This window comes from Juglans microcarpa x Juglans regia, chromosome 6D (genome assembly GCF_004785595.1).
Source record: "Juglans microcarpa x Juglans regia isolate MS1-56 chromosome 6D, Jm3101_v1.0, whole genome shotgun sequence".
Classification (NCBI taxonomy): Eukaryota; Viridiplantae; Streptophyta; class Magnoliopsida; order Fagales; family Juglandaceae; genus Juglans; species Juglans microcarpa x Juglans regia.
This window is the reverse complement of record NC_054604.1, coordinates 26504943-26529719: the sequence shown is the minus strand read 5'-3', so window position 1 is coordinate 26529719 and position 24777 is coordinate 26504943. Positions and strand designations below refer to the sequence as shown.

Sequence of the window (24777 nt, the reverse complement as noted above, 5' to 3'; positions counted from 1 at the left end):
TTTGTTGTATTTAATTAATAGAAATACTTTCATCATAAATAGATTTCATAAAAATAAATGACGTAATTGTCATTGATGTGATATATTATATTATAAAATAGATCTATCATATTATAAGGAGTCATATTAATTTACAAGTTTAATTTTATAATTTTTTTTTTTATAATTGTAGCACTTCCCTTTGATTAATACAAGTGAAAATTGTCAATGACACTCACAATTTGTATAACCAATCAGAACTTGTTGTACTCCTTTGTAGAATGATTAAAAAATAAAATAAAATCCAATCAAGATTTTCATGAAGTATTTTGTTCGAGTTCTAGGGTTTATAACGAGAGTATTAAAAGCATGAAATGGTTGGTCCATTTCGTAACATTTAGGTTCCGTTTGGATTGAGAGATAGATAAAATGAGAAGAGATAACTTTATATAAGTTAAATAAAATATTATTAAAATATTATTTTTTAATATTATTATTATTTTAAAATTTAAAAAAATAAATAATTTATTATATTTTATATAAAAATTTAAAAAAATTATAATAATAAGATAAAATAAATTAAAATCACTCAACAATCCAAACGAACTTTTAAATTTCAAAGTTGTTGGTAAAAACTTTGAAATTTAAGATAAGTAAACTATAAACCTTTCATTATTTCAACGTCAGTGACCTCATAATCTAATTTCACGGGTTTTGCTGACGAGTGAATTGCGGAACTTTTGCCGTTGATATTGCGTACCATGGAAGACATACAGCCGTGTGAAAAAGGTTGATATCTGAAAAAGACAAACAGAAACCGGGAAGACAATGGACGAAAAAGAAATAGACAGAAGATTACCACAGTACACAACTCAAGCCACGCACAAAGACGAGACCAAAACCACACTTTCTTTTCTTTCCCATCCCCATAAACTTTTCACTCTTCCAGTTGCACCTTGGCACATGCACGCCATCGAGTGCCCCCCCAAGTCAATCATCTACACACCCAAACGAATTGATATTATAAATTTGAGAAACAACAGGATTAACAGATCAAACCCATGATTTGCGCACTCTCCCATAATTAATTACTGAAAAAGACATATTCTTTCCTTTCCCCATCTTCAAATCCACTTTTACTTCATCATTCCCCTCTGCTTTCTTCCTCTGCACCCTCTCTCTCTCTATTGTTCTCAATTCTTCAATGGCTACTCTCGAGGATATTGGAGTCTCTGCATTGATCAACATTATCACTGCCTTTACCTTTCTGCTGGCCTTTGCTATCCTCAGAATCCAACCCTTGAATGACAGGGTCTACTTTCCCAAACGGTACATCTCTGGAGAAAGAACCAGCCCGAGGCACTCCAGGAACTTCGTGGCCAAATTTGTCAACCTCAATATCACGACTTACCTTACTTTCTTGAACTGGATGCCTCAGGCTATGAGGATGAGTGAGACTGAGATTATAAACCATGCTGGTCTCGACTCTGCCGTTTTCTTGAGAATCTACACTCTGGGGTACTCTATTTTTGTTGCTTTCTCAAGGGATTTTTTTAAGCTGTAGCTGTTGTTTGATTCGCAAAAAATTGGAGTCGTTGACTGCAATTTTCATTGTGCCGTGTCATATATGTCGGTTCAAATTGTGAATAAAAAGTACTGAACCTTGGACCGGAATAATTAGCGTATGTGTGAGATTTACTCGTTATTTCGTCCGTTTCTTTCATTTTTTTTTCTTTCCATGTCTTTGGTTCCTGTTGGCGTTTGAGAAAAATTTTGTAGTTTTAATTGTACCACGCGCGTGCGCACACAAACATATAGGAGCTGTTATTGGCCAAATACAAATGCATGACTTTTTAGCTAAGAAAACAAAATTCGACTTAATTACGAAGAAAACTTTGATTTCCAGATGTCTTCCTTTTTTAATCTTCCTTTTTCAGCATGTGGCTTCTTTATAGAGTTTTGGATTTAGGAGGAAAAAATGGGACGGATAAAATATGCAATTATCATGTTTAGCTTTGATTACGAGTTCTCTCCTTAAAGCAGTTGAAGCGAGTGGAGGGGCAGAACCCCTGCGGGGGAGGGGGAGTATTTGCATTCTTGAGTGTCTATTTTACTAGTTTCTCTCATGTTTTTAAAGTTGTGTAGTTGTAATTGTTGCGGATGGTAGTCAAAATCTGAGAATTAATACTGTAATAATGGGATACATGATGCTGGCTTGGTTTTGGATTTTGCCATTATCTCAATTGCAATGTAAAAATTTTGAATGTATCAATTGACTTTCTGTCTCAATGTCATTGTTATCTTGCTGTTTCCTTCGCAGCTTAATACATAAGTACCCTGTTTTATAACGACCAGATGGCAGGGAAGAATTTTAATATTTGAAACCTAATAACGGCCTTTTCACGCTTACAGGCATTGATTAAGAGTTTTGGACTCTTTCCCTCTTAAGGTTTGAAAGATTATTTATTCTTAATTAATGGTGTTCAATAGTTCTGGGTATTGGTTCATTGTAATTTATCTGGTTTTTTACAAAGAAATCCTAATTGCTCTTGTTTTGGGTTGAGCTTGGAAAATCAAGCCCATATTAAAATACTTTCTTTATTCCACATGTCTACAAACAGATTATATTGCTTTTAATTTTGAGAAGTTGCTCCTATGATTCTCAATATGCACCAAACCTCAATTGAACTTGATGTGCTTTGTGACTCTTAAAGAAAAACTAGGTTCCTTTAAAATTCAATCTAGGTCCATAATGAAGTCATGAACCTATGGTCCAGATGAACTGTTTCTTTTCAGTTCATCTTCCTTGAAGTTGCAAGCTTCAAGTTGATATATCTTATGAGAATTCACTCAGAAACATTGTTGTCTGCAACCAAAAAGATTAGGATTATAGTGCAAATTAAAATCTAGAAACAAAGGAACGCTGGCATTTTGTATTGATTTGCAACTTTTCAAACAAATAATTTTCATGATCTTTTCTATTTATTCATGACCTTGGCTGAAGCTTTTAGATTTAACAGATCTGTCAGCATTTTCGTAACTGATTTCTTTTCTTTTGTTTGAAAGCTTAAAAATCTTTGTACCAGTGACAGTCCTGGCACTTCTTATCCTCATTCCAGTCAATGTGTCAAGCGGGACACTATTTTTCCTCAGAAGAGAACTGGTTGTGAGTGATATTGATAAGCTTTCAATATCAAATGTTCGCCCTGAATCTATAAGGTACTTTTGTGTACTCCAAATGTATATAATGCAAATAAAATACTTACAAAATATTGATATGCTGGTGAGAGCCGAACTGATGATTTTGCTTTGAGTTTCTCAAATCACTACTGAAGACAGAAGTAGAACTACACAAATGCCTGCTCTACTAATTTTACAGTGTAACTGTGTTATTAGGTCCCCATTAGGCGGGTGATCTATGGTAGAAGGGAATGAACATGATAAAGGTGTACTGAGTGCCAAATCCCACCATTGTCTCTTACTAGGTGGAACTGGACTTCACATGATTCCTAAGAGCTCTAACTAAATGTATAATTCTAGATATAACTTGAACTTTCCTTGGGTTGTTACACACGATGAGTATATGAGATGAGATAACTTTCATACTTACATTTGAAGTTACCTTACTACGAACTAGTATGTCAAAGGCATGGTTATCTTAAATAATTTGCTCTAAATGTGTATGAAAAAGTGAGTTGAATGTGGATATTAACTTTGTATGATTCTTGTACTGATGTTATTGCAATCTCACATATAATGACCATGAATTCGTGAAGTTGTTCTAAATAAAGTTTATATTTAATATAAAGAAACCAAAAGACGTTTGAGGATTTTACGCCGAGCAACCGTGGTGCTCTGAATTTCAAGTGTTAAATTTAACTTAAAAGCAAGAGTGGATATTGGCTGGGGTTACAAGAGTGCAATGTTTGTTGAGAATTAATAAGATATACTTGGAAGCTAGATAAACATTTTTTTAAATGATGGATTAAAATTTGTGGTAGAACATGGTCTTTCCCCTCATAGTATGTCAAACAATTTTTTTCATAAAAATTAAGATTGAGATTAGCTCCCTAGTGTAGGAGCTTTATTTAAAGTCCAGATACTGTTTAGACTTGAGCTGGAGCAGCATTCTGTATATGAGAATCCTGCTGCTGTGAGATTGACCTAGTATGATGGGAGATGGCTAATGGTTAGATTATCTGGGATGAGATTTATTTTGGAATGTATCTTCGATTGCTTTTGCCTTTCACTGGCCGAGACACTTACTCTGGTTTTCCGGTGATCTGTAATATAGGAGTTTAGAGGTATTCTGTTGGAAAACTTCTCATTCTGACAAGACTGTTGGTGTGATTAGTGACTACTGCTTCCTGCATAATTAGAACCTTTTTACAAAAGCTTACTCTCTAATCAATGAGTAGGAGAGATAATTACCGCTACAAGTAGTTCTTCAAATGACACCACAAATGCTGAACAGCATGGTGACTTCCGTTAGTTTTTGTCCTCAACCTCTCATTCTCTACCTGTTATCTTTTTTGCTGTGATGATAGACAGCAAACGGTACATGTTGGATTGAGCTTTTTCTTCTCATCTGTTTCTTGGTTGTATCTTATTTAGGTTAATGGCAGCTATTTGAAAACAAGGTTGTACTCTTTAAATTTCAGGTTTTTTTTACCACATAGGATTGGAATATTTGTTCACGATATGGACTTGTTACTTGCTATTCAAGGAATATGATTATGTTACATCAATGAGATTGCATTTCTTGGCTTCACAACGCAGGCGTGTGGAGCAGTTTACGGTGAGTTGGGTTCATATTTCTTCATAATAATCTAAGGAACATATTAAGCTTTCTTCAGTATGTGTGAACGGTCTGTCACTATTTATCAATTAATTTGTTGTATATCCTTTTAATTGTTTTTAGAAGTAAAAGATTATATTAATAAGAATAGGCATAGCCCAAGTACACATGTAGTATACAAGAGATAACACCTAGTTAGGGGGAAGAAATAGAAACTAGAAAATCATGAAAATCTAGGCCATTGAAATCTACGGCTTTAGCCTATAGGAATAAGGTATTAACAAAGAAGAATCTAATCTCCTCCAGTGAGCTCTCCCTATGTTCAAAATTCCAATAATTTCTCTCCTTCCGTATGCACCATAGAATACAAATAGGAACCATCTTCCACATAGTTGTGATTTGTTTAATACTGTCCAAATTCGTCCAGTTGGCCATAAGCTTGACCACAATAGCATGCATAACCCAGGCTAGCTCCAATCTTTTCTGAAGACGTCATCCCATAATGCCATGGCGACCTTAAAACGTAGTACCAGATGATCCACAGTCTCACCATTCTTTCTGCACATACAACACCAATCCACAATAATAACCCAGCGTTTCCGTAAGTTATCCATAGTCAAAATCTTGCCCAAAGAAGCTGTCCAAGAAAAAAGACCACCTTTAGGGATGTTTTATTTCTCCAAATTCTTTTCCAAGGAAAGTGATTGCTCTGTGGGTTTGTGAGGGTCTTATAGAAGGAACGAACAAAAAATACCTTTTCTAGTGAGTGCTTACCACATCTTATTAGCTCCTTGAGTTCTCAACCTCATGGCGTACAAGAGGCTGAAAAAATCAGAAAAGCTGCCAACTACCAATCATGGACCGCCCTGATAAAATTCACATTCCATTGGATAGAGCTGCCTGGCATCTTCATGAGGTCCACCATTGATGCCTCCTTTTCACACACAATCTAGAAAATTGTAGGGAATGTAGCCTTAAGGGCTCTATTTCCACACCATATTTCATGCCAGAATTTTATTTTAGATTTGTCTCCCATCACGATTCTAGTATGCCAAGTAGAAACCCCTAACCTCTTCTGATGTGCTTCCAGACTCCCACCCAATAAACCCCTTGTACTTCCCTAGTGCTCCACCCCCCCCCCCCCCCCCCCATTTCCCAAAAAGAGCTTGATTGAATACCCTCAAATTTCTAATCTCCAACCCACTAGCAGAGATTGGAGAGCATACCTTATCCCAGTTGACTGAGTGAAACTTAAATTCATTTCCCAACCCGCACCAAAGGAAGTCATGTTAAAGTTTCTCAATATGGTTCACCACACTATTGGGAAATAAGTTGGCAAATTGGACAGAGTGTTCTTGATAGGTGTGGTCCTACCATCTTTTGACAAATACCATCTCTTCCAACTTGCCAATCGGAAGGCCAAGGTATTTCATGGGAAAGGAGAAGAGTGTTAGCCAACATCCAAAAATTGCAAACGTTTCCAACTAGAACCAACTCCAACTCGGATAAGTTTACTTTCAATTCTAACACAGCTTCAAATCAAATTAAGAGTGCCCTTAAAGAACGAATATGATTTTGCCCTGCCTCACAAAAAATCAAAGTATCATTTGCAAACAACAAATGAAAAATGTTAAGAGTACCCCAATTGGTGTCACCAGCCAAAAACCCAGCCATAAAGCCACTTCCAACCATAGTAGACATCATTCTACTAAGCATTGCGTCGCCACAACAATGACAAAAAGAAGTAGGGATAGGATCTCCCCCTGCCTTAGCCCGCGAGAACTGGTAAATAAAGCAACTGGACTGCCATTCACCAAAATTGAGAACCTCACTATGGAGTTGCAATTCCTAATCCAAGAGCACCATCGCTCCCCAACTCCACACCTCCCAAACAAGTAGAGTAGGAAGTCCCAATTAACATGATTATAAGCCTTCTCCATGTCCAGCTTAGATAAAATTCCAGGATCACCAGATTTTAATGTACTATCTAAACATCCATTGGCTATTAGTATTGGATCCAATATTTTTCTTCCCCTTACAAATGCGTTTTGGGGTCTCGATATAATCCTCCCCACGACCTACCCCAGGCGGTTTGCTAGAACCTTGGAGATAATCTTATACACCTTATTCACAAGATTAATAAGACGAAAATCCTTGATATTCAAGGCATAAGCCCGTTAAAAGTGGCATTGGGGCTTTTCTCAAACTTCCCAAACGAGAAACATTCATGAAAGACCTTCATCAAATCATCCTTCACCACTTCCCAATAGGATTGTAAGAAACCCATAGAAAAACCGTTTGGACCAGGTGCTTTATCTTTGGCCATCCTCCTCACCACTTCATGGACTTTTGTCTCATCAAAGGGCCTCTCTAGCCAGGAAGCGCTCTGATGCTCAATGGTCTAAAAAACTAGCCCATCGAGCTTTGGCCTCCACACTACCTGCTCAATTAGTCTGGTCTTATTTGATAATCACCTCATTAGTAAGAACACAAGATTTCAAAAATAATTAGTGTGGTGTTTCTTGACCATCATTTGTCACGGTACCCAAACTATATATCTAAGCATACTAAAATTTGCGTCTTTGTACTCAGTTTTAGTCCTACTTGGTCTATGCTTACATTCTAAAGTTTCTTGACTAATTCCAGTTTGGAGTAAGTCTCATTCCTTGTTGTCAAAAAAATATTTTAAAAAAAAAGTGATACTATGCACCATGGGATCTCATCCTTGGCAGCAGTAAGTTCTTCAAACACCAAGGCAAAAGACAAGGACCCTATGCTGACGCTTCCTGTAAGCCTTTTCTGATTGTGATTCCTCTGTTAACCTCAACTAGTAACTGCTTAATCATACTTATTCATAACAACATCAATCTACTTAAGAGGAATTCTTATATGCAAAATCATATAATTTTTTTCAGTCAAATAAAAACCGTATGGTCTGTATCTGTTTCTCTATATGTTTTAGCATCCCAGTTATAATATAGCTTTCATGGTTAATCGTCCTGGTATAAAATGAAATCAATTCACAAGAACCATTATCAAACATCTCCTGGAATAGATGAAATTGATTGACAAGTACCATTATCACACATTTACATGGATACATCACTCACTTCTCTTTAAGTTTCATGGTCTTGTTTGACTATTACTTGCCCATATTGAAATGGTTACCAAATGCATGTAGCCGCCCTCTTCTCAACAAAAAAATACTCTTACCTTGTTCTTGCAAGGGGAGGACGCACAACTTGAGCAAGCTTTTATTTGCATCTAGGCATCATTTTCTTTTGTTCATAGCATATTAATGAGCAAAGTCTTAGATTAAGCCTTGGAATTGTTGAAGGAATTGGGCAGTATGTGTATGTGGATTGAATTCTCAAACCCAATATGTACCAGATATTGGTGACAACTAAAACCTTTTGTGAATCTTCCAGTTTCTCCTAAAAGTTGCTCATATTCCAAGAAAAGCGAAAACAAAATAGTACATCTAACTGGTACTCTTGCATCCTCACGGACATGCAGCTTTTGGGATGATTGGTGACAAGTAAAAAACTGACGTGACATTCATGGTGCACAATCTTATGGAACTCCAGTGAAGTATTTGTGTATGATACATTGACCAGTCTTATTAAGTTTGAGTTAGTATGTAGGAGGGGCACGGGTTTTGGTTGTTCTTGATTTGGCTTTTACATTGTCATGTCATTCTTGTGTGGTGCAATATTTGATGGCTCTAATGAAATAAGTGTGATATCTTGGTGTGGCAATTATTATTCAAGTTCTAATTATAAATGCATTTCATCAATGAGTTTAATCAAGTTTAAGTACTATTTGGACCTGGATTATTTTTCTTTTTTGCAGGTAGTGGTGAGGAATGTGCCGCATGTTCCTGGACACTCCTTATCAGATACTGTGGACCACTTCTTTCAAACTAATCACCCAAATCATTATCTCTTTCACCAGGTAATAATTTTTTTTTTTAAAACTATTTGCTAGGTGAACTCCCATTCCCATATATATATATGTATATATATTGATCCAACCTAGATAATGTAATGGGCAAGCTATACACTGATGATGTTTCTGTAATTACTTTTATATCTATTCAGGCATTATATGATGCAAACAAATATGCTAAACTCGTGAGAAGAAGAGAGCGGCTCCAGAATTGGCTGGACTACTACCAGCTTAAGTTTGAAAGGCATCCAGAAAAGAGGCCAACTGGAAAAGTAGTTTGTTCTCATGAACTGAAATTTCAGACATGCCATCTGTTGAATGGATATGCATATCTATGAAGATTCTGATTCATCAATTGATAATTGGGGTTTTGGATTTGATGGTTTGATATCTTTTCCTTTTCAGATGGGATTTTTGGGGCTTTGGGGTGAAAGTATTGATTCTATTGAGTACTACAAACAGCAGATTAAGCAGATTGAAAAGATAGTAAGTTATGATCTCTACCTCATTTTCAATCTATTCAACTTCTTTGGTATTTCATTCTTCAACTGCTCCCAAATCTTCACTAGGATGTGTATCGTTTTACTAGAATAACTTATAGCCTTCTTAATTTATCTATTAATTGTTAGATTTCTTCAATCTAATAGCTGCATCCTTCTGCTAGTTGACATTGGAGCGCCAGAAAATTATCAAGGACCCAAAGTCTATTCTGCCAGTTGTTTTTGTTTCATTTAATTCGCGTTGGGGAGCTGCTGTTTGTGCACAGACGCAGCAAAGCAAAAATCCAACACTTTGGTTGACACATTGGGCCCCTGAACCTCGTGATGTCTATTGGCGGAACCTGGCCATACCATTCTTTTCTTTGAGCATCAGAAAACTTATAATATCATTGTCAGTGTTTGCTTTAGTTTTCTTCTATATGATACCGATTGCATTTGTGCAATCCCTCGCAAATTTGGAAGGTCTTGAAAGGGTTGCTCCTTTCCTCAGGCCTGTGATTGAGCTGTAAGTAAACTTAATTGGATTTATAGTTTGTGAATTGTATGATTAGGTAGAATTTCACATCATTGTTGCGATCTCTTCTCAATAATTCCATATTCTTTGCTAGCTTTGTAGTATAGTGAATTTTCAATTTAGATTACCATTATTTACATAAATAATGGTAATTACTTGCCCCTCCATCCCCCCCACCCGTCGAGCCCAGCACCCCGGGCCAGGGGGCGGGGAAAAAGAAGTGGTGTGGACTATTTGTGCATTAGAATGACAGCAGGATACCTTCATCCTGATTCCAACAATATTAGTAAATTGTAGAAGCCTTGTGAAGGCAAAAAAGTCTTGGTGTGCATGATTGGACATTTCCTTGAATATAAATTGTTTGTGAAAATATTTTCTTTTCTGTTTAATTTCCGTATGGCTTTATCTTATCACCAATAGGGCTCATTTTTATCAATGTGAAATGATAATATATTCATTATATATGCTATTGAATCTATGGAGTATGTTTCTTATGTTAATCTCATTATGCTGCCTTTCAAACTAAAGATACTACCCTTTTAGTCACTAATATGAATTTTCACATTGCTGCCAATGTGGGAGTGCATCCAATTATAAACCTTCAAAGGAAATACTCATATTCGGAATTAACTGATTGATCTGTTTGTGCTTTCTCACCATGCATGCAAGATGGTCGTTTTCTTAATTCATGGTTACCAATACAGCTCAAATCCAATAGCTTTTCCTTTTATGTTTTTCCTTTTTCTTTGGAACTCTTATCTAAAAACTTGTCAATTTTATACAGGAAATTCATCAAGTCATTCCTACAGGGCTTCCTCCCAGGTCTAGCCCTTAAAATCTTTCTATATATTCTCCCAACAGTTTTGATGATCATGTCAAAAATTGAAGGACATATAGCATTCTCAACACTGGAACGAAGAGCAGCAGCAAAATACTATTATTTTATGTTAGTGAATGTATTCTTGGGAAGCATTGTGACTGGAACAGCGTTCGAGCAACTGCATTCTTTCCTTCACCAGTCTCCCACCCAGTAATTTTCAATTTCTAATTACTCAAGCTTTTATCATTTCCATGTTCGAGAATTTTATAATAAATATATGGCTGTCATGAATTGTGATTTCCTCAATAAAAATACATTAAAATGACTGTTCTTATTAAGAACTAAAAGCTTACTTAGGCACGAACAATTTTGCTTCAAGAAGTCACAATTCTAATTTGTGTAACAAGATGACACAATAATCTACATAGGTTCAAAAGAAAGAAATAGATATCTGTGTACAGTATGACATACATTGCAGCGAAGAACTTTTTGTATTTATCTTGAGATGCATGGTCAAATTATATAATATCAATGGTCAGTCATTGTTCTACACTTCAGTTCCCCTTAAGACGAGGTATCGTGTTCAAATGATACCACCTAGTTTAAGGAATGGGATTATGTCCCAAGGCTAATTGGGAATCTGTTGTTACTTTTTGTGCAATATAGATTATAATTGATGTGTCCAAACTTTCTATTTTTCTTTGTAAGATAGCATGTTATGGCCTGTGAATATCATATAGGTTTCACTTACCTGAGATTTTTTCCTCCTTTCAGTTTTTTCTTATTTATTTATGCATTCCTTTAAGGAATAAAGCCATTTTGATATTAAAGAGATATTTTTCATTAGAAAGAAATGAAGAAACTGAAGTGGTGTGAAAAAAAAATTTTTTTTACTTTTTGTTTAGAAAAAGAAAGACCTTATGGAAATATCTTACATGTAACTATTGCATCCAATATGATCGATTCTTGTGAAACCTCACTTTTTTGTTACAGGATTCCTAGAACCATCGGGGTCTCCATACCAATGAAAGCTACTTTCTTTATCACATATATAATGGTTGATGGGTGGGCAGGCATTGCTAGCGAGATTCTTCGATTGAAGCCATTGGTAATATTTCATCTAAAGAACATGTTTTTGGTGAAAACTGAAAGAGACAGAGAAAAGGCAATGAACCCTGGTAGTGTTGATTTCCCAGAGACACTCCCAAGTCTCCAGCTGTATTTCCTCTTGGGCCTTGTGTATGCTGTGGTTACCCCAATACTTCTTCCTTTCATACTAGTCTTCTTCGCCTTTGCATACTTAGTTTACCGCCATCAGGTCAGTTTATTCACAATGTTTGATTATTTCTATAGTCTTTCTCATCTATCCAAATTATATCTAGTACTACTTTGAATAGAATTATAATAGCCTAGGAAGAACAGAATAAAATTATAATAGCTATGTATACCAACAAGATAGCTAAAACTATAATTTGTGCTCATAATTTTTTTTTCCGAAGCTAAACAAATGTTCTATTTCAATCTTTCAACTTTTCATCTATTCAGTATCCAATCATTATCCAAACACAAAAAATCAATTTAACTTTTACAAACTTCAAGACAAAAATACTCTTAAAAAATTATATTCAAATAACTTTTCAACTCTACCTCCACAGCTTTCACAAATTCCAGTACAACATCTATTTTCAAAAAATATTTTATTGAAAATTCTCTCTCCCCTTTCCCAAACAATATTAAAAAAAAATGTAATTCTCAAATATTCTCTACATTTTTTATAACCTTGGAAGGATTAGCAATTAGAAATGACCTAGCTATTGGGAATGATTAAAATATTTTATGTTGAATGTGTCTACAAGAGAATTACGCTACAACTATTTTACAACTTATTTTACAATCAATCAATGCAAGCATGCTACTTATGCTTGATCATTTTCCCTTAGTCAAAAAAAGTATCTGCAAGGAAAATAATCTGATAATTAAAATATTTATTAGAATGACAACATTACAGTAATAAAAGTAAAGAAATTATTGGTTTTACCTGAAGATCAGCTTCTGCTCTTCAAAGTTTGTATAGTTAACAGATTACGGAGAATTTAGCGACAATATAAAAAAGAATATATTTTTAAGATTTGTTTCTTTTTTCTTTTTGGATTTATTATTATTGCAATAATTATACTTTTAATTCTAGATCCTCTTTGATTGTACAGATAATCAATGTCTACAACCAACAGTATGAGAGCGTTGCCGCATTCTGGCCACATGTCCACAGTCGCATAATAGCAAGCTTGTTGATATCCCAACTTCTTCTGATGGGACTGCTTAGCACAAAAAAAGCTGCAAATTCGACTCCTTTGCTTGTTGTTTTGCCCATATTGACATTATCATTCCACAAATACTGCAAGAGACGCTTTGAGCCTGCATTTAGGAAATACCCACTTGAGGTAATCCCCAAACCATGCCCAACAATTAATTGACAAAAGGTGTTTTTTCTTTTTTCATTTGCTACGTATTTTACTAACATATCCAATCTATTCAAACGAAAACCTTGTAGAGAGGAAATTCATTGCTATATATAAGAAAATGTAAGTTAACTTCGCTTTGGCATTTATCATGCATAGGTGTTGCTCTTTTATATAAGACCAAACTGTAACTTTTTACCTCTCAGCAGTTTGTGGAAGTTTCTGTTGCATGCAAACAGTTAAATTGTTTCTCTACAGCTCTCTTAATGTATCAAAATCTAGAAAGTTAATTAAAAAAACAGAAAACTATTTGCAAGCCCATATTTTGACACACCAAGTTACATTAGTGATGTGGAAAATGTGGATGCCTGCCACATCAACTAAGAAATAGGGTTTTGATTGTTTTATAGCTTTAATTGGTCCCACAAAAACTGGTGTTTGACACACTGGCTTGTAAATAGCAAAACTAAAAAATATTATCAAAAGCTAGAGAGTTTGCATTAAATAATGGGCGGTTCATGACACTTTGAATCAAATGCTTGGAAGAAGAACTTTTCTGAAATCCATTTTATTGGAAAGGAGAGGAAGACCTGCTGGCATTTAATGTTTAGCTAAAAATAGATATCAGACGTCCACCACAATCAAATAAGTCCATTTTATGAGAGTTCGAAGGGGATTTATCTCTATTTGGTGGTAGCGGCGGTAAGTAAGATCCATGTACAAATCCTTTCTCCGTTTTGGATGGATAAAAGCTTTGTACTTCATGATATTTTTTTTTGTGATGACTTTTAGTTTTTGTTTTTTCTGACTTCAAAAGAGATTTGACAATTTTTGTTTGACTGCTGATAAAGCTATTCTGCCTTTGTTCATTCTTCAGGAAGCCATGGCAAAGGATTTATTGGAGCGGACTACAGAACCTGACCTAAACATAAAAGCTTACTTAGCTGATGCTTATTTGCACCCGATTTTCCGGTCATTTGAGGAAGAAGAGGAGTTAGTCGAGGTCAGAGTAGACAAACATCAAACCCGCAGAGTCAGCCCCCCAGTAAGCGAACCCAGCTCCCCATCACCACCCCATTATGTCTATCATCCCCCTCTCCACCTCATTATGTTGCACATCCATCCTCCCCACCCCAATATGTTTATCAGTCCTCTTCCCCGCCCCAATATATTTATCATCCGTCCTCCCCTCCTCGCTATGCCTATCATTATGAAGTAGAGCCTTGAACTGATAGCTACTTGCTGCTTAGAAGAAACCCTAACCAATTCTTTTAGATATTTGACATCTTACCACCGTCCATTTAGGTTGTCTAGTCTACTGTAATTATGGTTTCATCAATGTAATTGTGGTTGGGTTATGACATTTTCTTCAACTATAGTTGATGTCCAACTTATGTTTGATTGTAGAGAAGCTGTAACTGAAAGGTTATATCTTAGAATAGCCCTTCAACTCCAACCTCTTTTTATGTTTCAAAGGTTTCTTTTTCCTGTCTTTTCCTAGAAATCGAATTGATTCGTGTTACAGAACTTTCTGTCCTTAGTTTATTGGGCGACCCTCCTACTAGGAAATATTCTTGTTATCGTTGGCAATTGAGGAAAACAATGAAACTCCTTCGGTGTTGTTTCTCCTGATTTGATTGTGTGAATGTGATCGCGATCCGAAGAGGCGGTGTTTAATTTTTTTATATCAATCTTATGTTTTATTCATTTTTTCAAAATAATTATGCAGCGATTATACAATTCATGATTGTAAATATATTTTCTCAATCTCTGGGCTCGTTTGTTTTCGGAGAGGAGATGAGATAAGGTGAGTTGAGATTAAAGTTAAAAAGTTGAATAAAATATTGTTAGAATATATCTTTTAATATTATTTTTATTTTGGAATTTAAAAAAATTGAATTGTTTATTTTATTTTGTATTGAAAGTTGAGAAAGTTATAATGATTAAGTGAGATAAGATGAGATGAAATGTTTTTTAAAAAAAAATTAGGCCAATGGTACTACAACCTCTACTATAACTGGTTATCTTCCCATTATTCCTACCACAAAGGAGCATGATCGAAATACATGATTATCCACTCACTAATTTTAATTGAAATGACATCTTATCTTCAATCAGCTGCAGTAACCAGCAGGGCCGGGGCGAATTAGGCAATTGCCTAAGGCGTTTACTGGAAGAAGGCTTCCAAAATAGAGTCGGTTGTGTTTGGATGTTAAATTGAATTGAGTTGAGGTGATAAAATATTGTTAGAATATTATTTTTTAATATTATTATTATTTTAAAATTTGAAAAAATTGAATTGTTTATTATATTGTGTTGAAATTTAAAAAAATTATAATGATGAGTTGAGGTGAGTTGAGATGAATTTGACTTTCAAACGTAAAAGTATAATTTTTTAAAAAGAAAAAATATATCTAATTAAAAAAATTAATTAACTCAATAAGAAAACCTCAAAAGTATTAAATAGATATTATGTTATTATTAGTTTTAAAAGTATCTCACATAATAATTATTTCAAATACTCTCCTTTTAAGAATACAATTCTCTTTTGTTATTATTAGTTTAATATATAATGTAAAAATTATAAATATTAAAATCTAATTTCCAAGTGTTCATAAATTTTTTTTGTATGATCTTTTGAAAAGGCAAGGGCTACTTTTTTCCAAATGTGTAGGTTATTTATAAAACCTTACTAACAATAATGATTATAATTGCTTTCAGGGCTCTTTTATATTCTAAGAATATCTCAGAATATTTGTAAATAGTAGTAAAATAGTTTGAATTAAGATGTTTTATTGAATTTTAAGAAATGAGAGAAAAAAAATAAATTTGAGAATATTTGAGAATACTTAAGAACAGTTATGTTCCCAAACAGCCCTTTAGAGTCTACAGAACGCTTTATAAAACTAGATTTGATAAAATTTTCTAAATTAATAAAAATTAAGTCGGTTATTAGTTGAAAATGTAGTATAAAATCTTAATCAATAATTTTATTTAATTTTACTTTAAAAAAAAAAATGTTAGCCTTAGGCCCCGAACTATTGAGCTGGCCCTGGTAACCCGGAATGTTCCTCAATGTTGGTGTGAATTTACAGACGAGAAACTTCTTCTTAAGAGGTAGTGAGTAAATACACACATCAATGTGATGGGCTTTAGAGAATATGCACAAAGTTTTGACCAATCCCCACCTTCATATCAACTCTTCTCACCTTGGTTTCATACTGGCAACAACCCACCCCTAACAAAGACTTCCTCCAAACATCTCTCGCATGTTTAATTAATGACACACGATATTTTTATAGACTTATTAAAGTAATTTAATGTGATTTTATAGGATAGTTTAGAAAAGAATAAAAAAACTTTGTCTAAACCAAATCTATCTTATTTAGTCATAAACAGATGTCTGAAAGATATTATAAATTGATGTTATTTATTTGAGTAATATTATACACCACACTCTCATCCTATTTTGATTATACTAAGTAGTATGTGGCATATTTATTATTATTAAATAATAATAAAATATTCAATAAATAATTATTTAATGATGATAAATGTATTACATTATACTTAAAAGAATAAAAGTATGATGGTAGTATGATGTATATAATTTTTTTATATATTTTATTATAAAAATAAATTTTATAATTTAACTTTCATGTTATAAACTTATTTTATAAAATTTTGCGTGTCATGTGGGGGGTCATACAACCCGACGCTTGGGGGAGACGTGGTCGCAGGTTGCAGCCTGCCAGCCATACGCAACCTCGAATTTGCTGTTTGACAGAATAGAAGAGTGTACGGCAAGGGAGATGGCGGCGTCCTTTACATGGACAAGCACAAGGGCTTCTTCCTTTCTAAAACATCGACACTCTGAGTTAAGAGTAGCGAAGGAACAGAACAGAATAGAACAGAATACTACGAAGAGCCAAGAACCTTTTCCTGGTTCACACTTGTCTGCATTGTCGGTTTTTCGCCCTCTCTGACCTCTCCCTCTCTAAATCAATGGCAAGCGCCTCAACTAACCTTTTCAATTGCCATATCACGGAGAACAATACCACCCAGATTCAGAAGACCTCGACTACTCAAAACCCAAAGCCCCACCCAGACTGGTATTCACCAGAGACAGGAATCTACCACAGCAAACACACACCCGTAGAGCTTCCCTCAGACCCATTTCTTGACGTTGTTTCATTCCTCTTCTCCCACAAGCACCATGGGGTCTCAGCTCTCATTGATCCCTCATCTGGGTCTTCAGTCTCCTACCCAGAACTATATCCCTTGGTGGAATCTATGGCCTCTGGACTCCACATTATGGGTGTCTCACCAGGTGATGTGGTTTTAATCTTGTTGCCAAACTCCATTTACTATCCCATTGTTTTTCTGGGTGTTCTGTATTTGGGTGCAATTGTTACAACCATGAATCCTCTTAGTAAAGTGCTCGAAATCAAGAAGCAGATTGACGATTGTAATGTGTGCCTAGCTTTCACTTCACCTGAAAAGGTTCAAAAATTGCAAGCATTGGGTATTCCGGCTATTGCTGTTCCAGAAGACGTGAATTTGGATTCCAAGCAAACTGCTTTTTCAGCTTTCTTTGAACTTATTTCCGGTAGTTTTGGTTTGGCTCCTAGGCCAGTGATTAAGCAGCAAGACACCGCTGCCATAATGTATTCATCTGGGACTACCGGCATGAGCAAAGGTGTTGTGCTAACACATGGGAATTTTATAGCTATGCTTGAGCTTTTCGTGAGGTTTGAGGCTTCGCAGTACGAATATTCAAGTGTGGATAATGTTTTTTTAGCTGTTCTACCCATGTTTCATATATATGGACTGTCTCTATTCGTTTTAGGATTGCTGTCCTTGGGTTCTAGCATTGTCGTGATGAGGAAATTTGATATGAATGAGGCAATGAATGTCATTGATAGATATAACGTTACACACTTTCCAGTTGTTCCGCCGATGTTGTCAGCATTGACAAGGAAAGCCAAGGATGTTGTTAGAAGTAGTTGTAAGAGTTTGAAGCAGGTTTCCTGTGGAGCAGCTCCTTTGACCAGTAAAGTCATAGAGGACTTTATTCAGACACTACCTGATGTTGATCTCATTCAGGTACAGAGACCTGAGTCTGGAAATGACTCTTCACAGCATAATTATCCTAATAATTTCTATTACAAGATTTGCTTCTCTATATTATCTTTTATCGGTTGAGAGCCGAATCATTTGTTTGCTTGGGGAGGAAACAAAGAAGAAATTTGGGATCTTAGATCGTTAACAGGAACATATTGAAGAACTCAAATAATGTATAAAATTGCAGATTTTTTTATACACAAATGTTTAATCCAAAGAGTGGAAGATATTGAAATTTTCAAATTACTTTTTCCTCTGCTTCTTTGGCAACAGAACAGAATATGGTTTATAGCAAGTAATAAGTTTATCTATCATCAGCTGAATTCTTTGGTAATTACGTTACAAACATCAGTATCAAGATGGCCTATCATGCTAGTATTGTGTTGTTTGGTAGTTGTGCTGGTCACTTTCATTTTTGGAAATGTCCAGCTATAAATTTTTTTCAATTTTTGTTAGGGTTATGGCATGACTGAGTCAACTGCAGTAGGAACTCGTGGCTTCAATACTGAAAATATTCAAAATTATTCTTCAGTAGGACTATTGGCTCCAAATATGCAAGCTAAAGTGGTAGATTGGAGTACTGGATCCTTTTTGCCTCCTGGCAGTGGTGGTGAGCTTTGGCTACGAGGACCAGCAATCATGAAAGGTAATAAGTTTTGTCAGTTTACTGGTTCATTTGCCCCAAAAATATACCATCTTGGTAATGCTAATCAGTCAATTTTATAATTTCAAAATCTATGTTACTCTCATTTTACAGTTTTCGTCATGTTGGACATCATACGGGACAACAATTGCTATATTTCAGTTTGTTATGTTTAATTTGTTTTAGATTGCTCAAAACCATATTGGATCCAATAACGATGTCCCTATATATAAGTAGGCTGGTACATGATTGCTTCTTTATTTTTTGCTAATCATAATAGTTCTATCTATTGATATCCTTCAAGCTTTACTTGTTTTATTTGAATTATAAGATACAACTGTTAAAACCGTTCTCACGCCTTTTTATATTTTTTATATAAGTCTCACCATCCAGTTAAATTCTATTCATCCCCAAAATTCTACGTATTGCCATGAAAGTAATTTGTAGCCTAAAAATTTCACACTCTTATGGCTCCAGAAGATATTGCAGCCTGTTGCCATCATGTCAAGAAAGTTAAATACAAAATCTCTGTAAAATTTATTGAGAAGCTGATGGAACCAGAGCATGAGTGTAAATGAATTTCCTTTGCCATCCTTTTTGTAATCCCACAGGTCTACAAGATATCAATTGTTGCCCTCATATTTGCAGGATATTTGAATAATGCAGAAGCTACTATGTCAACAGTTGACACAGATGGTTGGCTACATACTGGAGACATCGTATGTTTTGATCAAGAGGGATACATACATATATTCGATCGCTTGAAAGAGATTATCAAATACAAGGGCTTTCAGGTATGATGTTTAGATTACTTATCAAAAAAGGTATGATGTTTAGATTTGAAGCTATCTAACTTGCACCACCTATTGCTCTTCATTATATGAGGGGCTTTAGGAACATCTTCTTTGTTTCCCATGATTTTAAATTACAAAATGAATGCTGTGTTACTTCAATGTTCATCGTTTTTGCACAGTTCAATTTCAGTGGGGAAGTATAGAGTTCTTGCAAGCTGGCTGTGGGCTCAAATCTTTTTGAAAAGTTTATCCATGGATTTATTGTAAATAAATGTATCACTTATATAACATGTCCTCTCTGCAGATTGCTCCTGCTGATTTAGAAGCTGTGTTGATCTCCCATCCTGAGATACTTGATGTTGCAGTAACGGGGTAAGTGTGAGGACTTGAGGCACTTTAATGCATAGTACAAGGCATTCGAACATGATCTAGAGATGAAAAGGATCCTATTTGTTCAATAATAAAATACACAGTTAAATCCAAATGAGAAGCATTTGCCAATGATTTAATAGAGCAATTGGCCCTAGATGGATCATGATGGGTAATGACTTGAAAAAGTGCCCCGCATAAAAGGGATTCGATCACAGTCAAGCGTACAACTTTAAAGCAAATATGCAGTGTCTTGGAAAATGAGTTTTATTCGAGTACATTGTAAAGTGTCTATTTCTTATTATCTGAAGATTAAACCTGTAATGTATCATTAAAAAGGCTCGTATCAACCATGAATAATTTCAATTTATGATACTCAGAGGCACTCTTGTTGCTTGAAAAGTTGCCAGTAAATTGATAGGACCTTATGAAACATTTTTTTCACCAGTACCGTGGATGGAGAATATGGAGAGATACCAGTGGCATTTGTGGTGAGGAAGCATGGAAGCAGGCTTTCCTCAGCAGGTGTCATGGATTATGTCTCTGAACAGGTATTTCATTTTGAATTCAATAACTCATATGCATATATTTATAGTGTTAACACTATTTTATTTGCCATGACCTGATCGAGCTGACCACCAGCTTCTGAACTTGTCTCCTTTCGGCAGGTTGCACCGTACAAGAAAGTCAGAAAGGTGGTCTTTACGAACTCCATACCGAAGTCTGCAGCAGGAAAGATCCTTCGAAGGGAACTCAGGATCCTCTTGACTTCTAAACTCTGAAGCCTTTTCTTATGCATGCCTCATTCGTAAGTAGCACTGATTTTTTTCAAGATAGAGCCTTGAGAAATGAACAGAGAGCTTTACCTTAAATCTTCATTTTTGCCAAGTATAATTGTTGGAATAAATCCATGTCTAATCAAAACATGCCATGAGTATGAGTCTAACTTTTTTTTTTTTAATAAGATTGCTTGCCAAGTACAATTTTGGTTGAGGTAATCCTGAAGGGTAGCTCAGCTGGTCCAGCCTTGGATTTGCTCCCTAATGGTCCCCAATTCGAGTCCCCTTAGGGCCATTGGAAGTTTACCTGGTCGTTAACTTCAAGGTTCCGTGAAATTAGTAGAGGTACGTGTAAGCTGGCACGGACACCCTCGGTTATCAAAAAAAATTTTGGTTGAGGTGATTTCTATTCAATCTCAATAGTGCCTACCAGCATATGATTTCACCAACCAGTATCTCACACTGATTCAATTAAATTTAGAGGTAGAGTTGAGTCATCTTTGTTGATCTGACCTAGTAATGAAGTTATAAGACCTTTTTAAATACTATATATACATGATACATCGAGCTTGATGATGCCTTTAGATCTAACACTGTTTTAAATTGAGAATAGTGAAATTTATTAAACAAAGAGTACTATATAGAGATAAGTTTGGTTGAACAATTTAAAACAGTTTGAAACACTTCAAAAACTTTGGTTGAGTGAAAAGAGAACCTAGTCTCGTTTGGTTACGCAGTTCAGATGAGACGAGATGTTTTGTTCAAAATTAAATAAAATATTATTATAATATAATTTTTATTTTGAGATTTGAAAAATTAAATTATTTATTATATTTTATTTGAGAATTTAAAAATATTGTAATGATTATATGAGATGGGATGAGATAGTTTAGTTTTATGTAACCAAACAAGCTCAAGAGTCATTTATATATATTATATGCCAAAATAATCAGTGTCATCAAAAATCATTTATGTATTCATTAGTTACAAATATAAAAATATCATAAGTTAAGAAAACCTAAGATACACGTGTAAGGAAAACAAAAAGAAATATTAATTTTAAATAAAAATGAGTAATTAAATTAAATATAACACTTTTCAATTTTTTAATAATGTTGCACAGACATGTGAAATGAGCAGCAACGTACGGGTTGTTGACTTGTCGTGGACGCACACGCAAAGGATGACCTAGCTTACACTTTTTTTTGCGTATACAGATCAGCTCGATCGTCTATTATGTTGGGAATTAAGCAGTTCTTCAACTACTCTGAAACTGACAGCTGCTTTTGTTTAGCATGTCATGGACACCAATACCTTGCTTTTCTCCTAGGATAATTAATTACAAGCAATGTTTTGATGAATCAATCACATGTTTAATGTGTTCATGTAATACCTAAAAAGAAAAAGATATATACAAATTTTAAATACATCAGGCTTCACAAGTCTTTTATAAAAAAAGTAGATCGCACCATAAAAAAGTGTGAAAATTTTAATTTTTCTTAATGAGACTCGTATTTTTATGAAGATGAATGCTATGCATCAGTAACTATTCACTCTTAAACTTCATATCTATAGCTTTTTCATGGGTGTGAGAGTATTTTTTACAAGATATGAGAGTATTTTTTATAGGGTGTAGGGTGATAAATAGTGACTGATGAGTGAATTTTTCTTTTACAAAATGTTTATGCAAGACCTGTATATTTAAAACTTGTACTTAGTATTACTCTATTAAAAAACTCGTGTTGCTCACTCTTCTTCAAGGTTTCTTGGAAATTGGGCAAAATCAAATAATTTGCTATAGGTGGATTTTAAGGTGTAGTTTTAGACATGTTTTTATCAATAATTAAAAAATAACAATAGCAATCCGGATGCCAAGAATTTCAAGAAAAAAGACGGTACCCTTGGGGATGAAATTAGTGCAAGTATTACGTCCATTAAAGGCCATTAGAAGAATAGAGCTCGCTACGTTAGGAGTGAAGGGAGAAAGAGAGGATCTAATAGTAATAATGAATAGATTATACATAAAGCTAACTAGTTAAGAGTGAAAATAAAATTGAGAGGATGTGATATAAAGCAAGGAAATTGATTAAAATAGAGGGAAACGGTTTGTAGGTTTAGAGAGTAAGATGAGAATTTTGAGTTTTAGATGAAAGTTTAAAATATTATTTTTTAATATTATTATTGTTTTGAGATATGAAAAAGTTGAATTGAGATTTAAAAAGTTGAATTGTTTATTATATTTTTATGTGAAAATTTGAAAAAATTGTAATAATAAGATAAGATGAGAATTTTATATTTTATCTTTGTCCCAAACCTGCGAGGAAAGGCTTCTAGGCCATTTTTTTAAATCCTGCGAGTGTGATTGTAAAGAGTTTTATGGAAATGGAGAGCTTGTATTTAACTCTATTTATAGTATATTTTATACCCAAGATTTATAAGAGGCTTAAATGACTTACGTGTCACACTTTTATAAATATATTATATTATTTTAAAAGAGTTTTTATTAGAATTAATTCTACGTAATTAAAATAAAAACAGTTGCTTATTAGGAAACGAATGGTTACACTCGTTGATAGAATGAAACAACACTTCTATGAATAAGGTTCTTGACCTATTATATAAAAGCATGTGATTCTGCATCACTCATAACACTAATGTAAATAAACAGGTAAGTCGAGAACCTCTATCCAGTACTCTCTATATAGAAATCTATGAGGGTCTAGAAACAATCAGTTCTTACGAATATTTGATTAACGATGGGCCATGACTAAAGGTAAGCATTCTAACGGTTCTTTTATTTTTAGATTTTTCTCTCAAATCTTACTATAAATATTTATTTATTTTTCAATAATTTATTATTAAACAAATCATGGATAAACAATTCAAACACTAGAAAGAATCTATAGGAGGGATGAGAGGATCCTCTAATAGCAATTGAGGCAAAAAAAAAAAAAAAAAAAAAAAAGCATCAACAGGACCAATCCTTAAAATAATAATAATAATAATAATAATAATAAAAGAAAGTGAAGATTATTTGAGCTGTTAAGAGCATTGGTAATGGATTAACTAAATGTCAATGCAAGTCCAAACTTTAGCTAGATGTGAGAAAAAGCCTCCACATTAGACAAGCCAATGGCCCAAAGCTTAAAACTTGAACAATAGTAAATCTTAAAACATCTCCAAACATGGCTAGTTACTATTTACAATAGAAAGTAATATTTTATTATTTCATCACTTTTCTCTCTCTTTGAATGGTAAAACATGCATGGTATACACATTATTTTTACTGATTGCGAAGATTGATAGAGTAGACACATTATTTCTACAAAGTATGAAGATCTAAGAAATATATAAATTATATTTGTAAAAAAATATATATATATATATATTATATTATATTATTATTTTAACTTTAAAATAATTAATTTAATATAGACTCATTTAATTAAAAATTGATACTATATCTAAAAGTTAAGATTCTAACTAGCCATTACTAATGCTCTAAGTACTGTGAACAAGAGAAAGTGCTGGCTAAGCTGAAAAAGAGTTACTTCCAAGGGGAGCATCTGTCGTATCACCACCGGAAAAGGAGTGGGAAAAGGGAAACCAAATAAGACGAAAAGAAAATACCTAGCAATTTCCTGCTTCTTCCATTCAGGTTACTTCCAAATTTAAAAAATATATATATATAAATATACCCACCATATTTATATATATATATATATATATTTATATATATAAAACAAAAGTAAATATTCGGAATTCAATGAGACAGAATGAATGACAAATCAAATCTTGATGCAAGTTGACAAGGTCAAATGTACTAGAGACCCCTTGATTGATACTTCTTTTCTTTAATTAATATTTTGTGTGTAATAAATATATATATTTTTTTCTTAATTCGATGTAATGGAATCATGATTTTTTTTTTTTAATCTTTTAATCTTGTTTCCTCATTGAAGGATATCTTGAGTTGTTTTATTTTGTTTGAAAATACTTCTTAAAGTCATGATTATTGATTTATGGTAAAGCTCAAATTTAATTTCATAT

At 34.1% G+C, this 24777-nt stretch overlaps 2 protein-coding genes across 4 annotated transcripts; both read left to right on the top strand.

The window, feature by feature from the left end:
- Positions 1-962: 962 nt before the first annotated feature.
- LOC121234931 (CSC1-like protein At1g32090) lies at positions 963-14639 on the top strand. The gene is given in 12 exon segments (XM_041131072.1): positions 963-1497; positions 3046-3199; positions 4643-4777; positions 8630-8731; positions 8878-8997; positions 9131-9211; positions 9390-9730; positions 10524-10769; positions 11553-11877; positions 12767-13000; positions 13896-14112; positions 14115-14639. Coding segments are annotated over 12 exon segments (2400 nt in total). The 5' UTR covers positions 963-1183; the 3' UTR covers positions 14246-14639.
- A 2081-nt stretch (positions 14640-16720) lies between these two features.
- LOC121234932 (4-coumarate--CoA ligase-like 6) lies at positions 16721-22123 on the top strand. Of its 3 annotated transcripts, none has more exons than XM_041131075.1 (7): positions 16721-18124; positions 18599-18788; positions 19434-19579; positions 19884-19951; positions 20397-20499; positions 20617-20756; positions 21851-22123. In XM_041131075.1, exons 1-6 carry the CDS (start codon positions 17024-17026, stop codon positions 20728-20730), a joined length of 1722 nt encoding a protein of 573 aa, XP_040987009.1. In that variant the 5' UTR covers positions 16721-17023; the 3' UTR covers positions 20731-20756; positions 21851-22123. The 3 variants fall into 3 exon arrangements, with proteins under 3 accessions (XP_040987009.1, XP_040987008.1, XP_040987007.1); XM_041131074.1 differs by lacking the exon at positions 21851-22123 and adding an exon at positions 21071-21318 and having other exon boundaries at positions 20617-20760; XM_041131073.1 differs by lacking the exon at positions 21851-22123 and having other exon boundaries at positions 20617-20905.
- Positions 22124-24777: the final 2654 nt, after the last annotated feature.

What these genes read in the sequence shown, in the direction of transcription:
- LOC121234932 (XM_041131075.1), top strand. Translation starts at nt 17,024, where the DNA reads ATGGCAAGCGCCTCAACTAACCTTTTCAATTGCCATATCACGGAGAAC. An exon ending in AGGACCAGCAATCATGAAAG is followed by an intron (nt 18,789 to 19,433) that starts GTAATAAGTTTT and finishes TCATATTTGCAG; the next exon opens with GATATTTGAATAATGCAGAA. An exon ending in CTTGATGTTGCAGTAACGGG is followed by an intron (nt 19,952 to 20,396) that starts GTAAGTGTGAGG and finishes TTTTTTCACCAG; the next exon opens with TACCGTGGATGGAGAATATG.